The sequence below is a fragment of the Anas platyrhynchos genome, chromosome 12 (genome assembly GCF_047663525.1).
Source record: "Anas platyrhynchos isolate ZD024472 breed Pekin duck chromosome 12, IASCAAS_PekinDuck_T2T, whole genome shotgun sequence".
In the NCBI taxonomy this organism is placed as follows: Eukaryota; Metazoa; Chordata; class Aves; order Anseriformes; family Anatidae; genus Anas; species Anas platyrhynchos.
Window position 1 is genome coordinate 11,611,015 of NC_092598.1, and position 16,646 is coordinate 11,627,660.

At 52.3% G+C, this 16,646-nt stretch overlaps 1 protein-coding gene across 2 annotated transcripts in view; it reads left to right on the forward strand.

The window, feature by feature from the left end:
• Positions 1-13,544, forward strand: part of CPNE2 (copine 2) — a 51,282-nt gene extending 37,738 nt beyond the window's left edge. For both annotated transcript variants that reach the window (XM_072043982.1, XM_038185438.2), the window contains 6 exons: positions 751-884; positions 1,426-1,480; positions 6,146-6,197; positions 7,585-7,718; positions 12,089-12,325; positions 12,942-13,544. In XM_072043982.1, coding sequence (XP_071900083.1) covers positions 751-884; positions 1,426-1,480; positions 6,146-6,197; positions 7,585-7,718; positions 12,089-12,325; positions 12,942-13,049 — 720 coding nt within the window. In that variant the 3' untranslated portion in view covers positions 13,050-13,544. The remainder of the gene's footprint in view (positions 1-750; positions 885-1,425; positions 1,481-6,145; positions 6,198-7,584; positions 7,719-12,088; positions 12,326-12,941) is intronic.
• Positions 13,545-16,646: the final 3,102 nt, after the last annotated feature.

A 16,646-nucleotide genomic window follows, 5' to 3' on the forward strand; every position in this document is an offset into this window, starting at 1 on the left:
GGAGCAAAATCCAGTGCAAATCCCCTGAGCTCAATTTAGCCACCAGGGTTATTTTTATTTTTTTTTTCCTGTTTGCTCTGCAAACAAGGCAAACACAGTCACACCTTCTGCTTGTCTCTTCCTCGCTCTTCCCTCCGAGTCATTTCAAATCTGGTGGCTCGTTACCTCACCGCGTTTGACCAGATTTAACTGGGTCCGAGATCTCGGATACGCATTCCTACATGTGTCTTTAAATAGCATGGAGGAGGGAGAAATACAAGTGCTTTGCTGACAAAGCAGCATCTCAGCCTGCATTGCACCCAGGGGAAGCACCATGTACAGCAGCTGCAGGGAAAGTCCCCCTCAGGGTTGCTTTGAGATCCAACAAATCCCAGGCAGCCCTGGCCACTTTGGTGTCCATGGGGCTACTTGTTCCCCGAGCTTAGTGCCCAGGAGATGGGCAATGACAGTCCCAGGCATGAGCCCCAGAAATGGTGGAGGCTTGCTCCGGGAGCAGGAGCTGCTCTGGGACACCTTGCCTGGGATGCTCGATGGTGAAAAGATCGGGTATCACAGTGGATCGCTTTGTCTACCTGGGTATTTCTTTTAGGGAAGAGCTGAATTTTGTTAAACTTTCTGAAGTTTGAGGTTTGGGTCGTGATGGGGCTGTGTCTGAACCTCACGCAGTCCATTTGCAATAGAGAATCAGTAGCTGGGTGTGTAGTGGTGACCAGTAACAGAGGCTGGCTCTGTGCTTCTCTCGCACCTCAGGTTGGGATCGACTTCACAGCCTCCAACGGGAACCCGCGAGACCCCTCCTCTTTGCACTATATCAACCCCATGGGAACAAACGAATACCTGTCAGCTATCTGGGCTGTCGGGCAGATCATCCAGGACTACGACTCGTAAGCACTGTGCCCTTTGGGCTCCCCTCTTGTTTTCCATACATTTCCCTGGTTCCCCAAAGGGGTGCTGGGACGCTTTTCACCTGCTTCCATGGCTTGACTTCCCACCCCCAAAGCAGGCGTAAATATGGCCTTGCTTTTGAAAAGCTCCTGAGGAGAAAATTGCCTCACGCATCGAGATGCAGACGCTGTGAGGAGGAGAGCATGTAAGGACAGTTTCTCCTCTCTCCCCATCACCACTGTCGAGCATGAGGATGTTCAAGCAGCCGCGGCGCATCCTCCGCTCGGTGCGGCTGGTGACCACTCACCCGCTGTGTTAGCACAAAGGCAGATGTCCCCAGCTCGCTGACATTTGCTGCTGGCTGCTGCTTTGTCCCAGCCACATTTTTAGCCTCCAGAGTTGGCTGCACAGTGGGTGCTTTCACTGGAGCTGGCGGGATGGGGAGGCTGTTGGTTTGCAGAGGAGCGTGCCTTCAGCAAAAGCCGCGCGAGCATCCTTTGTGCACGTGTCCGCCAGTATGTTTTCTTCTTCTCTTTTCAGAGACAAAATGTTTCCTGCTCTGGGATTCGGTGCCCAGCTCCCACCGGACTGGAAGGTAACGTGCAACAGCAATCCACGTGTTTGAAACATGTTTGTCCTGAGGGCAGGAGCAGAGCCGGAGCAGCAGCAGGGCACCGGGTGCACTCAGGCTCGCAGGGAGAGATGTGGCAGCGCAGGTGGGCAGTGAGGCAGGGATGGAGCACAGGCAGCCAGGCTGGAGCTAAGGCAGCAGCTCCCTGGCACTGACGGGCAGTCAGCTGTTGATCATTTTGCTGGCAGGAGGTGCCCAGAGCCACCGCTGACCCCCTCTGTGGGGAGTTCCTTTCCTCTGACACTTTCCCAACACCTGTCTTCAGCCCCTGAGCCCACTCATCCTCTCCTTTGTGTCTGCAGAGTTCTTCGCACTGCAGAGCCCTGGTATTTCATGGGGTGCTGGGTGCAGTGGGGCACATGGAGGGGTGGCTTTGGGCTGCTCCAGCTGTCCCCAGGTGTGATGTACGGCCTTGGTTTTCCCATAACACAGCTGAAAAGCTGCTCTGGGACACAGCAGTGTCCCCCTACCAGCTGGGTCTCTTGACTGCTCTTGGTGCATGTTACTTCTGCTTGTTGCTGAGAAGTCCCCAGCTCGTGGTGCAGTGCTGGGGTTGATCCAAGAGCCTTTTTTTTTTGTCTCCTTTGCAGCAGGAGGGGAGCACTGCTCCGGGCTGAGCAGAGCAGGGCACGTACATCACAAGCAGCTGGGCAGGGGAGCTCTGCGCTGCCGGCTGTTGGGGCTGGGGATGTTTTCCCCCTCAGGCATTCTCAACATCTCCTGCATCCCACATCTTCCCCAGAGAGAAGGACCATTGTGGGGGTCATTTTTAATCCATTCAGAGGCCCCACAGCACCAGTCTAGCACCGCTCATCACAGCCACCAGCACGGTGGCTCCCACCCAACCACCACCTTTTTTTGCACCCTCGGCTGGCTGTGACCGCAGGGCAGATCCCAGCAGCTCTTGTGTTTTCACCATCTCAACCCAGGCTCTCGGATCTCCCAGCAGCCCAAAGCCCTGCAACTCAAGCGGGAGCTGTTGCTGGTTGCCACTCACGAGAGGCCATCCTTCCCTGCACAAACTGGAGCTGATTCATCCCCCTTGGCCGTGAAATGCCTCTGGTCTGTCATTTCACCAGTTTCTGCGGGAAAATCTTGGTGAGCAGCTTCCAAGGAACAACAGTTGTCAGCTGTCAACTGGGGATTTATTGTTTGTGGGGAGAAATGGAAATGGAAAATGCAGCCGGACTGGAAGGAGCCTGGCAACCTAGGCTGCAGTGTGGGGGAGAATGGGTCGGTCATCCCACCGAGTGTCCTGCTGGGTGGAAACTGCGCTGCTGGGCTGCAGCCCTGGGCATGAGCAGGGCCTGGGGCATTAGGTGAAGCTGTAAGGCAGGAGGAAGGACCCTGAGCAAGGCAGGGAGAGCAGGCCTGTGCCCCACAGGTACTCCTGGTTTTACTGCCTGTGAGCCCGTGAGCCTGGAAATTGTCTGTCCCATCAGGAACCCATCTCACGTTTGCAGTGGAGGCTGTTGGCACCGGGGCCAGGCACAGCCGCCCCAGCAGCCTGGCTCGGGGACAACATTTACCTGCCTTGTGTTGGGGACGGCCTCCCCAGTGCCCATCCCTCCAGTCCCTGGCTCGTTCAGCCTCTGGGCCCCACGTGCCTCCCCTCTTGGCTCTGTTCCGTCCCCACTGCCTTGTCTGGGGCGCGTGTCCCAGGGCTAAACTCACACATTTGGGGATTTTGGCAGATGAGGCTCATGGGGTACCATCGAAGCCCAAATTGCTGCTCTTGTTGAAACACAAGATTGGTGTTCGGCAAGCACTCGGTGGGAGCTCTGCAGCTGATCCCCCGGGGTCGCAGCACCTTGTCCTGGCAGCGGGTGAAACTCGGCCGTGCTGACCGCCGGGCGCTGTACACAACAGGCGAGGGTAAAAATGGGGAAGATCATTAGAGATAAGAGTCGTATAAATCGCGCTTTGTTCCCGTTGCGCTCTTGTTGCCATGGCACTGCCAAATGCTTTCAAAGAACCGGTCGGAGTGAGATATTTTGCACACAAAAGTCTCGTTGGAAATGTCAAAGAACATCTTGCAATGTAACAGCTCTGTAAAGAGCCTCGAGCAATTTCCCAGTAGGAAGCAGGAGAAGGAAGCAGATGGGTTTTGGTTGCTGTGGGATGAGGCAAAGGCAAGGAGGCCCTGGAGGGGCTGATGCTTAAAATCAGAGCCCCACCGGCTGCCCTGTTCTCCTCCCGCCTGGGCTTGGGCACATCCGCGGTTCCTGGTGAGAAAAGATGGAGCAGAAGAGGGCACAGCTGGGCTGCAGGTGCACGTCTCACCCTTTGGAGCTGCTGCAAAGAGTTTCTTCCTGCTGGGAAAGGTCCCCCTGTTGTTGGTGACCTGGATGTGTTTAATTGTGATCCGCAGGAACTAGCCTACGAAGTATTGAGCTGAATAGGGAATGAGTTTTTTGGGTGGGGGGGGGTTGTTGTTTTCAAGCCGTCTTGTTGAATTTTCTAGCAGAGATATATATAATCTGTAAAAACTCCAGAGGAGGTTTGGAAACATTTCTGCCGTGCAGGGAGTCTGCTCTGTAGATAATGCAGCAAAAAGTGAGGAAAGCAGCTCCAAACCATTTTGCTGGTGCTTAAAAGAAAGAGAAAACCCTCTCTTGCAGTTGCAAAACATGGAAATATTTTTTGCTTACCTGGTCTATAAATACCTATATGACAGAATTTTGAACGTCTTCTAAAAAAAAAATATAGTGGGCCCTTTATAACTGAAAATCCACAAATCTGAAGTAGGACATATTGCCCAAAATTAAGGCTTCCACCAGAAATGGTGTGTGAAAAACAAGTCATGCATTTGAGAACATGTCTCCAGCACTCGAGTTACTTATTGGCATGAATGGGAGCGTTGCTGGTTCTGCTCAACAGGCATGGAGATACCCAAGCAGGCTGTTAACATCGGCTGGTACGGCAGCTCACCAGCTTTGCAGCGCAGAAGAGTTTTAGTCTGACCTACTTTTGTTTGTTTGTTGTTTCCCACCCCGTGGTGCCTTGCAAAAATAGTTTCTGCTGCTTTCAACACAATGCCCAGTATAATTGGAAAGTCTGAATCAGATGTGTGCTGCTTTCCAGTCTCGGGAGGACTTCGGCTTCACACGGTGCTGTAGAGGACATTCATTCTGCCAGCGGTATGAGTACGCATGTCCTGAAGCAATCCCCTGGCTGAGAACCTCAACAAACCACCACCCTTGCGAGAGGAAGAAAATAATCCTTGTTTTGTAACTCCAGCACGAACAGAGTGAGAGCTTTTTGTCTGGGAGTCCTTGAGCCAGCAGGCTGAAATCCCAAATCATGCCTTCAATGTCCAGAGGTGCTGAAAGAAGGAGCTGTGTCCTCGGTGCTGCTGAGAGTCTGTTCACTCCTTAACGTGCCTGAAATGCAGGTAGCAGCGTGAGGAGTGCCTAAACCCCCTGATCTGATGATTCTTCCCCAAGCAAACAGCTGACCCACACCAACCCCAGCAAGGTTTATGCTGGAGCTGAGGAGTCCTGAGCCTCTTTTGCACCTCAGTCACTGAACCACGCTTATCTTTGGTGGCAGCGATGGGTTCAGAGTGACCATTCCCTATTTTTTTTGTGGTTTCTGTCTGCAGGCTCTTTCCATGAGGGCTCCATGATTCCCAGTCAGTGCTGCTGTTTGGTTTCTCTGGCTGGGCTGATGCACCAAGCCAAGGAGTGCAGGGCTATCTGCTGTCACCAGTGTCCTGCAGGACATCCTCCTAAGAGCATCTCCCTCAGCTTGGGAGGAGGTGATGGAAAACCTGGAGGCTCTCGCACCTGCATTGGACAAAGGATGGTTTCATGGTTGATGAAAACCAACCCAGTCTGTGCTGGGCCTTGCTGTGTTCCTGTCACCTCTCCCGTGTGTTCCTGTCACCTCTCCCGTGCTGCCTTTCACCCATGATGACCCAGGTCATGAAGCTGGGCATCTGCTGGCCTTGTCACTGCAGCTGACGTGCCAGCTCAGGTCTTCAAGCCAGCTTGCTCTGTGGCTGCCTGAGTGCTGGGGTGGGCACAGGGAAAGAGGCAGGAGGTTCTGCTAGGAGGGCTGGCACCTGCACAAGGTGAGGGACAGGGCGCTGGCAGCACCTGCAAGGTGCCAATCCTGCATTCGGAGGCCAAAGGAGCAGTTTGTAGGGCTCTTCCTTCAGTGCAGAGCAAAAGGTCCTCCCTCCCACTCTGCCGTGTCACTTGCCAGGAGGTGGAGAGCCAGGTCGCTGCCAAAACTGGGGTTGCCTGTGATGTTAATTGAGATTTTATAACATGCAATAGGATGAAGTCATTTTTCCTCGTGAACAGTGAGCAGCCAGCGGGGAAGCCAAGCGGAGAAACCTGCTGTCACAGCTGGAAAGGAACTGATGTGATAATTTGAGGTGGATCCACGATGGGGTGTGGAGGCTCACAGGAACCAGTCCGTGCTCAGATACTGCTCAATCCTGACCACGTTCATCTGCTCTGCTCCTGGTTGTGTTGCAAAGGGCTGGGAAGCACTGCTGGCCCCTCAGGATGAACCACCACATCTGCAGCACCTGTGTGACTGCTGCGTTGGCTAAACTGGCAGAGAGCATCCTGTTCTGCGCTCATCACTGCGTTAATTCAGGTCTTTTCTTCTCCACAGGTATCCCACGAGTTTGCCATTAACTTCAATCCCACCAACCCGTTCTGTTCAGGTGAGCATCTTTATGTGCCTTCAGCGTCTTCTGCCTTTCCTCTGCATTTCTCTGGTAACGTGTCTCAGTTTTTCGAGGTCTGTTCAGAGACAGCCTTTAACGGTGAAGCAGAGCAAGTAATAAGGGTGCACTCAACAGAAAGCAGAGAAAATTTGGGGGTGTGTAGGAGGTCCCAGGGTAAAATGCAACTGGATTCAGACAGCGTAAAAATACGCCTTCGTTCTGCTGTCTGATGTGTCCTACCAGCCGTCTGCTCCTACAGCAAAGCCCGTGAGAAACACAAGGGCTGTTTAGCAAATGGGGAATTCGGACTTAACGCTTCTGTATCTCATTTAGCAACTGCGAGCTGATCGTAGTCATTGTTAAATTGTTGCTCAGATCATAAATGGCAAGGGCTACCATGAACTGCGAAAGCTGTCCGGGCTGACCTCTGCTTCACCCCAGCAAAACTGGAGCTCAGTCAGCTTCCAGACTCATTCACTAGTCACTGGGTTATGAAGGCTTGTTATGAGCAGCTGCTTATCTGCTGTATTTGCTTCATTAAATCGCTCTCCAGTAGCTGTGAGGCTTTCTGTTTGACCTGATTTATTACCGGGTACAGAGGCCACAGTCATGCAGCTCTGTCAATGACGATTCCTTCCCAAATAATTGATTATCAGCTGATTAATCGCAGAATTGCTCATTTTTTTAGTTACACACAGATGCACCTTTTCAGGAGATTATTTTCTGGGGAAACTGAGGCCAGGAAGGGAGGAGCGATGTGGCCAGACACCACCCAGCTGCCCACACGGTGGGCAGGCAACCTGCTAGCATGCAGGCAGTTGTGGAGTCAGGGCTGAAAGGCTGGGGGAACAATGTGTAAATCATGCATCAGCACTTGGTCTGGTGTCATAGCACAGCACCTGAAAAAGGGCTGGTGCCGTGTCACGACCTCCAGGTAGGACAGCAGAAGAGCCTCTGATGACTTGCAGGTCTGAGTGGTGCTTTCCAAACACAGCTTGGGTGCTCTGAGGGTGGTTCTGGGGCATTTCGGCTTCTGCACTGCCTCCTCTGCCCTGTGTCTGCCTGCTTTTGGTTACGCTCAGAGACCCCAAGTTGCTTTTTGCTCCTCCTTTTTGCCTGATTTTGATTTTTTTTTGCAGAAACAAGGCCTCTCTTATAAGAGAAGGTCTGAGGATCTGCTACTGAGGAGCAAAGCTCTGCTTTTAGAACATTTGAGGAGAGAGAGATGAAACTTGATGACCTGGATGAGTTTTGGGGAAAAAATATTTCTAATTTCAGCCCCCACGGTCCTACTAGCCTGGCATGCCTGGAGTGTGGTATTGGGCTTGTGGCTGGCCTGGACTGTTGCGTGTTGTGACGTCTGGCTTCTCTGTTTTCCCTGCAGGCGTGGAGGGCATTGTCCAAGCATACTCGGCCTGCCTGCCGCACATCCGCTTCTACGGACCCACCAACTTCTCCCCCATCGTCAACCACGTGGCCCGGTTTGCAGCTCAGGCAACCCAGCAGGAGGCTGCATCTGTAAGTCCATAAATCCGTCTTTTCTCATGCTGCTGCGTTGCGTGGCTGCCTTGGGATGGCATTTCCAAGCCAGTCCTTGGGTTTGGTGTCCCGAGCGGTGCGAGGTGGCTGAAATGCCAGGTGGAGAGGACCCAGCAGAGGATTTAACCCACCCAGACCCCACGGCCAGCAGCACTGCTCTGTGCTCTCTGCTGTTCTGCTGCTTGCCTTTGGGACTGCGGGGTGGCTGACCCCTTGCTGTGTTCCTGTTCCCTGCTTTCACATCAGGAGAGTTGAGGCTGCAGGAAAGCCACAAGGCTGTGGGAGAGGTGGTGCAGAGCCAGGCTCAGCCCTGGCAATTTGTAGGAGAAAGTGCCTTGCTTGGGTTTAACAACTCCAACGTGTTGCCAGGTGGGAGGAACAGCCAGGAGGGTGGCGGGTTGTGTCTGCCTGAGCATCTCCTGGCTGCTGTGGTGTCACAGCTGATCTTCCTTCCCCAGCGACATGACAAGTTCGGCAGACAAAGCTGGCTTGCGAGACCAGACTATTTAGGGGAGCCGGGATGAAAGCTGCCTGCGAACAATTGTGGGAAGAGCTCCCCACCCCTCGTGGCTCACATGCATCTGCTGTTTCTTTGCCCCATGCTGGTGAATGGAAAGGACTTGAAGGAAAGTTAAAACTAACCCTGTCTGTGAAGCCCAGCCGTGGGCTCTCAGCTGGCTGTTGTCACTTCAGACAGAGAATGTCGAGTTGTTGCAGATGCTTCTTAGGAAAAAAAAACAATGCAAAAAGCCTTTAACAGTCAACAGAACTGCAGCTGTAGAAAATCAGAAATTACTGGGGAGAGAATTGAGACAAGGGAGGGAAATGCCATGAGGTGGGCAGCCCTCGGATTGATACAAATGTCCTGAGCTCAGTGTGAAATGTTGGTCCCCTTATCTCAGAAAGGATCTGGGAGCCCTGGAAATGGTAGCAAGAGAGGTGGCCAGAACATTCAGAGGCATGGAGCAGCTCCCGTGTGAGAAGTGGCAAGGCTGGGACCTTGGAGCAGGTTCTAAAATTGGGCTTTTGTGTGGTGTGGCACTGACAGGACTGTCATGGGGACCACGAGGGGATTAGGTTGGTGGTGGGTGGTGCTGATGTAGTGCAGACGGGAAACGAGAGCAACAGGGCTGAGGTTCAGAGAGTCTTCAAACCTTTGGCTTACGTTGCTTCAACACGAGCAAACGGCTGGAGGAAGATCCTCTTGGATAAAACACCTCCCCCTGCTCTGTGAGGAGATCTGGGGAGATCTGGTAGTGCACACCCAGGCTGGCAAACCAAGGAGAGCACCAGCCCCAGGGTTTCCTCTCTGGGAAAACCCCCACAGACGGCTTGCCCGAGCCGTGCCATGCCACAGGGCGTTATCTTTCTCCTGCGGCCAAATCCCAGCCTTGTCCTGGGAGGAGACCTTTGTGCTTTTCCCACTCGGATGACGTTGGGTGGCTCGCTTTTATCGCTGCTTTTCACAGCAGTTGGAAAAACCGTGGGCTCCGAGCCAGGGCTGGGGTTCCCGCGCGGCCACTCCAGCCGCTCGTCGGGCCTTGAAGTTGCAGTTAATTAGCCCAGCAGACTGCTTGCATCCATATGTCAAAAATATGCTCGTTAGCACAGGGGCCCCCTCCTACCAGGCTGCGAGGCGGCAGCAGCGCGGCGTTAGGAGGCAGAGGCTGCAGCGGGGTTGTGGTTTGGAGACCTCCTGCTGGGGGCTCTGGCCTGCTGCTGGTGGCTGAGGATCCTTCCTGAGGGCATGGGGAGCCGGGTCTCGCTCAGAGCCAGCTCAGCTGGGGCATCGTCCTGTGTGCAGACAGAGCTGGCTGGGGTTGAAAGCTTTCCTGAACGCAGCCTCTCCAAGAGGGCTCATTCTTCTGCCTTGCCTTCTGTGCTGTTGCTCTTCCCAGCTCCAGACACAAGGCATTGCTACCCTATTGTCTCTTTTCTTTGTTTGCTTTCTTCATTAAAGGAAGCCACTTCCTGCTGCTGCTGTTTCGAGGGGGTCCTGTTGCTGCCCACCGCCCCCTCCCTCATCCTAACACCTCCTTTTCCATCTGCCCCCCTTTGAGACCTCCTCCCGGGAAGGCCGTGGGCTCCCAGTCCCCACGTCCATGCCCAGCACTTGCGGTGGGAAGGTCCAAATTGGGTTGAATTCAGTACACATCCAGGTGGCTCCTCAGCGTTCATTTTCTCTGCTTGTGTCAGTGGGGGAGGGAGAAGCCCACAGGCCTCGCAGCGAGCCGAGGCACTAATCATATGCAAATTGCACCCCTCTGCTGGCACTAATAGTTTAATCAAGGGAGATTTTAAATAATGTGCACCAAAGTAACAGCTCCGTCAGAGGCTGGAGACGGCTCTTTTTTGGAAGCACAAAGCGTGATTGATCAGGGACCTTGCTCCCCCGGGGGCCTTCTCCTCATCCAGCTGGTCTCAGCTGTGTGCAGCAGCACCGCCCTCGGTGGTGCCAGCAGCAGCCCCATGGCATGGGGACACCAAGCAGGGACAATGGGGACAGCAGCCCCGCAAAGACCTCCTGTGGGCTGGTGAGCCACCACGAGGTTGTCTTCTGCGTGGTGGCCAGGCAGGAGGCACAGTGGGCCCTCACCTGGATCTGCACGCTTTGTCCTCCTGCTCTCACCTAATGTGGTCTTTCTGGACAGGCTGATTTTCTGCTCCCTAGCGGGTTATTCTGATATTGCCATAATTCATCTGGAGTGCATCCAGACGATGCTCTAGCACAGTGCCTGCTGGGGCCTTGCTTGTGAAGATGCTCCCCAGCCAGCTCGCTCTGCTGCAGAACCTCCGGGCTTTTAAGTTGATCCTCAGCATCATCTCCTTGGCCTCTGAAATATGCAGTGAGAAACATTTGGTGAGCTCTGTTCCCTCTTTTCCTGCATACTTTCTAGTGTGCTTTTCTCTGATCCTGTTATGGATTTCACAAACACACACACACAAAAAAAGAATCAGAGAGAGAGCTTTCTTGTTTTATTCTTTGACCATGCTCAGAGGCCAAATTTGCACTGATTTACTCAGACAAAAAAGCAGGAGGAGGAAGGATGGAATAAGCTGGATTTTTGCCCATTATCAGCGGCTGTCTTTTAAATTTTACTTTCTCCCATTCAGGTTCACAAACAGGGTCAGGCCCAGCTGCTTGTCTTGCTTCCAGTGGCGACCAGTGCTGGCCAGGAGTATGAGAAAATGCTGGCATTTAATACCAAAAAAATTCGTTGATGCTAGTTCTGGAATCCAGATACTTCATTCCTGTATAAATCTTCCCCTAGAAAACATTTCATTTTTCCCCCAGCTGAATTTTTGCCCTGTTTCAGATCCCTGCTTCCCAGGACATGTCCAGTGTCCAGCTGGCACCCCCAGCCTGTGATGCTGGGGGCCGGGAGCTGGTCCTGCTGCTGTGGCACACACAAATCAGAAGCAATGCCACAAACCCACCCTCATTTGTGCTTGGAGCATCGTGCTTGCTTTAGCACACGAGAGCGTTGAGGGAAGAAAGCACTTAGGGAAAATTTCGGGAGACAAGATGTGGGCTGGAGAAAAAAACAAGAAAATGGGCTTTGGACTGTGTTTCTTCTGCTTTTCTAGGACGTCGTCACTGGTGGTTTTCAGAGGAAATGGAAAGAATGAGGAGAGGAACAAAGAGCTTTAATGCTCCTAAGTGCTTGTTTTTCCTCATTTCTCCACCACACGCAAGATGTGTAATGTGCCAAAATTGAACCATTACTTTCCCCTGAGGGGGAGGAGATGGAGGAGCCTTCTCAGGGGTCCGCGTGCTGCAGATTTGCTGTGCTGTGTCCAGCAGGACTGTCCGTCCGTCCGTCCGCTCCCTCAGCTCTGCAGGGCACAGCAACAAGCTGGGCATGGGCTGAGTGAGGAGGAAGAGACTGCATCGGACTTGTGTCAGGACTTGTGACACTGAAGCTCTGCAAAAGTTGGAGCTTTTTCCATCGCTAAGTAGAGTAAATGAGTCAGTGAGACCTCCAGCAGGAGGTTCAATTAGATTATGGATACTTAGATCACATTAGGTGAGATTCAGTGGTCTGCACCAGCAGGCGCTGCAGGGAGCTCTCCCTCCTCCACGCCAGGTCCTTGCTGCGGCCACCTCCCAGTGGCGAAGCACTCGCAGGCAGTGCCACAACACGTCTTTGTATGGGAGGGGTGCTTCGTTGTGTGGCTTTTGTCTTTCAAAATCTGGAGGGAATGGGATCACCTGAGATTTCTGGGTGCTGCTAGAAGGGGGCGACACCCGCAGCGAGTGCTCCCAATTCCCTCGTGTCGATGCGTTCCCCCGACGCGGGCTGCCTGCAACCCCGCTGAGCTCTGCCCCTCTGCTCCCCTCTCCGCAGCAATACTTCATCCTCCTCATCATCACGGACGGGGTCATCAGCGACATGGACGAGACGCGCCACGCCGTGGTGCAGGCTTCCAAGCTGCCCATGTCCATCATCATCGTCGGGGTGGGCAACGCCGACTTTGCTGCCATGGAGTTCCTGGACGGGGACAGCCGGGTGCTGCGCTCCCACACGGGCGAGGAGGCCGTGCGCGACATCGTCCAGTTCGTGCCATTCCGGGATTTCCGCAATGTGAGTCCGTGCCCCTGCCCTGTGCCGTCCCCACCGCGGTGTGCTGCTGGCAGGAGGCGGTGGGAGCCCTGTGCAGATGAGGGGATGGGGGCAGAAGCCTGGTCTCACATTTCGGGGGGTGTCTTTGGTCAGCCTGAGGTAGTGAGAGATGTCCCATGGTGGGGGGGTGGACAGGGTGATCTTCAAGGGTCCCTTCCAAGCTGAACTGTTCTGTGGTTCTCACCTTTTGAAGTGAGGCAACCCCAGCAGATGCTGAAAGGTTTGGGAGCCATTCAAGGGGCAGCCGGAGGCAAAAGGGTGAGCACTTGGCACGCTCCCACTGGGCTCTGCCATCTCCCAAGCTGCCTGCTTTGCCCTAGCTCTAAACCCCACATCCCATGGAGACGCACTGCCACTAACTGCCTGAATCAGCGCTGCAAGACACGCAGGGGCAGCAGCCAGAATTATCTCCTGGGAGGAAGACGTAGCACACAGAATACTCCCAGGTGTACAAAGTGCTGACAGTCACAGAGCTTCAAGGGGTATTAAGCCTCCTGCATGGCAGAGCTTGGCAAGCCTTTGCCCAGTCCCCGTAGCCATCTTATGTTGGTGTTTCTTTTTTTCTTTTTGCCTGCAGGCCCCCAAGGAAACACTGGCCAAAGCTGTGCTGGCAGAGCTGCCCCAGCAAGTTGTGCAGTACTTCAAGCACCAAAATCTGCCCCCCATCAACTCGGAGCCTGCGTAGCGCCGTGCCCGGCGGCGCCATCTGCATGTCGCTGAAGTCTGTTGGTGCCACCGAGAGCGCATGTGCCACATGCTTTTAAATGAAGAATACCCTCCCTGAAACACACGGTTTTGTACTTTTTAATTTAATTGTTAAGTTCTTAAAACTCATCCCAGAGAAGCATCTGGATTCATTTTGTACAGTCCCAGCCTGAGGTAACACCAAGAGGCCAGCCGTGCCCTGGTCCTGCTCTGTTGAGTCACTTTTCAGTATTGAATGTACTTTGTATAATTTTAGTGGAACAGGATACGATTTTTACAATCAAAACTTGCTTTTTCCAAGCAATGAAATGCTTAATATATTATTATTATTATCATTCAATGAACTGGTCATTGTATAGGTCATGTATCTTTGCTGTACCTGTACCTCTGTCATGCTCTATGTTCATTTTTATACTGTGTACATGTTATATTTGTTATACTCAGGTTAATAAAGAAACTTGGACATTTAAAAAAGTGTCTCCCATCTGGACTGGTCTGGGAGCACCTTCCAAGGTCCAGAGGCCAGCGATTCGGGTACTTGGTAGATCCTGGTCCCACAGCCCTCATTGGTTGCGACCAGGATATTGGCAGCACTGTCAGGTGAGCAGCATGGTGTGGTTTGCAGCCTCACAGGTGATGGTCCTTCCTCACTACCCGTGGTTTAAGGCCAGCTGTAATTCTTTTTTTTTTTTTTTTTTTTTTTTCAGCCACAGTTCTCTCAAAAGCCACAAACTCTCCTGGGAGCCAAAAAAAAAAAAAAAAAAGCAAAAAACCTGATGGGCACACCGATGGCAAACAGGGCTGTTCCTCCAGGAGCTTTCACAGCCCCAGTGATGCAGCAGTAAGCGATGGGGCTGCTCCTGCACCTCAGCACAGGTAATGACCCAGCAGCACCACTCACCCCACACTCAATGTTTTCACTCACTGTGCCCCAGGATCACCCCCATGTCATTAACAATGTGGGACCCAGCTGCACCTGGATTGATTCACCAAGGGTGGAGGTGACCTGCAATGTCCCGGGGGGCAGAGTCCCCCCCGCCTCCCTGTCAGCACTCAGTGCCTGAGCCAAGGTGTGCCTAGAGAAACTGCAGTGACCCTGCAAACTGCAATGGGGTATGGGAGGTCTGCCAGGTCAGAGGCTCACCCTGCTGCACAGAAGATGGGTTGTGGTAGTGCACAAAGAGAGAAATCCTGCTCCAAGCAGTTCCTTTGAGCTACCGAAAGCCTTGTGCCATCTTCAGTGCTAACTGTCGCTTTGTTCTGCTGTTAATTAGAGCCCTTTGAAGTTGACAGGTAAAAAGCTGAATATAGTGCAGGCATGGCCAGTGATTCAACCTTATTTCGGACTCAAGTCGATGACTTCCATTCTCCCTAAACCCCTTCCACCTCCAACTGAGTGAAGACTGAAGCCAATCCGTGTGTGTGTGAGCATGAGGTCCCATGCCAGCCTCAGCCTTGAGGGGAGGGGCGTTCTGCCTGGTGAAATATTTGCTTTGCAAAGCTCTAGAAGGAGAAAAAAAAAAATGACATCAACCCTCTTCCAAATGGGGAAGCAGCATTTGAATGGTGACTTATTTAAAAATAACACTGTACACAGCTCAGCTGCCGGCCATGCAGGCTCTGAAACACTCAGCTTCCACATCAAAGTCTGTAACCCTGGAAAAATATTTTCGTAAGAAAACCTCGTATACAGCTGCACTAGCTAGTAAGCTCCTCTGCTAGTAGCGTGTTTGTGGGGGTTTGTCATTTTTTTAACACCTCTCTGAAGCATTTAACAACGAACACAGACAACAAGCAGTTTATGAAGCTGTCCCTGGAGAAGAGATGAAGCACACACTACACGGTCATGCCTAAGAGAAGAAAAATCCTTAAAATGTATCTTAAGTAAGTCCCCCATGAAATAATGAAGCTACTGGATTCCTTCCCCAGGGCAGGGTTACTGCCACAGCTGCTACTTCCAGTTTGTCTCTGTGCTATCTGTCTCTTGCACGCTTCAAGCACCAGCTATCTCAGAGTGCACTTAGGTATTATAACACAAACAACTTCCAACTGTCAGAAGGTGAATGGGCCCGATGGACTCACTGTCTCACTTGGACTGCAGTTTGCCCAGATGGGCCAGGCCACAAGAACAGCTTGCTGGAGGCAAGCCAGGCTCAAAGGTTGGTGTTCCCCAAGTGCTGCATTCCTGCTCTTCTAGGAACAAGAGGAAAAAGGGTTCTCTCATGCCGGCTTTTACTGAATTATGTCCCCTCTTGGTCATGTAGGGTCCAGCATGATCGCCAGCACCCCTTTCCTGCTCACGCCTGCAGTCCCTGTGGACCACCACATCTGCATACAACTGGCTGCCAAATCCCACTCCATATTTCCACCTGAATCTAACAGCTCGGAGAGCAGCTGTACAAAAAAAAAGCATTTATGAAAATGGCCCCAGTATGCTCAGCCAGGGCAGGCTGTTCTGACTTTCTAGAGCCATTATCTGTCTAGCTTAACACCAGGCACAGACACCTCCCCTCTCACTCCAGCTACACAAGGCTCTTGCACATGCAACTTTGAACAGGCTTTTTTCAGTGCACCGCTTCCATTTCACTCTGTTGTTAAGTGTGATGAAAGTCAGAGGCATCAAAAGATCTAGGTATTTTCCACATAGAAGTACCATAATTATAGTAGCTAGGAAAGGTAACAGCAATTCTAGAGCAAACAAAAGAGGTGCCAGGTTGCCCAAAACGAGGAATTATTATCTTACACTCCTGATTGAGGGACAGTTTTGCAAACAGGAGTATTTGGCTAAGGGTAGCTTGAGCATGAGCATAGCTCTCCTTGTTTCCTTTGGGAAAGTTCAACACGTGAGATAAGGCATGAAGCCCTTTGGCTTTCACTGCTTTTATCCCATCTGCTGCCCTCCACAATGCTTAGTGTCACACGCAGACAACTGCCCTTTGATATATACAACAGTTGTATTCACTGAAGCTCATACACTTCTGAGTCTAGTAAGCAGAGCAGGACTGCCACGAGGGAGACTGTCATAAAGACATTTCCACCTTTGTGCACTCAAGTCCAGCTGTTCCAACCCACTGACTTCTCACTAGTGCTACATGCATGCAGGGATGAAGAGGAAGGACCCTTGCCTCTCAGACTCGACGTCTTGCTTAGGTCTGTCTCCCTCATCCACACCACCTATAAACCATGAGAAGGTTTCTTAAATTCTACAGAACTTCAACAGCTGCCTGCCTTGTTACTGGAAAGGATGATGGAGTTCTCCAAATTGTGCACAGAGGTTTGACTGAACTGGGATATCCCACCCACTCTTGTACTCACACTTCAGGATGCTCTGGCAGAAGAGCTGAATGACTTTTCAAGCACTGATGCAGGAGCAATGGGCTTTGAGTAGAACAGCCAACGACAGATTCTCTGAACCCATTCAGAACAAGCGTTTTGCATCACTGTCTCTTCATTTGTAGGAGGCTGGCTTGCACTTCGCTTGTACAGCAGCAGTTTGAGGAAGGGGCTGGCTGAGTAGAGCAGAAATTACTTAATGGAATGGGAACAAGTATGAATGGCACGAGCCAAAGTAAAAAAA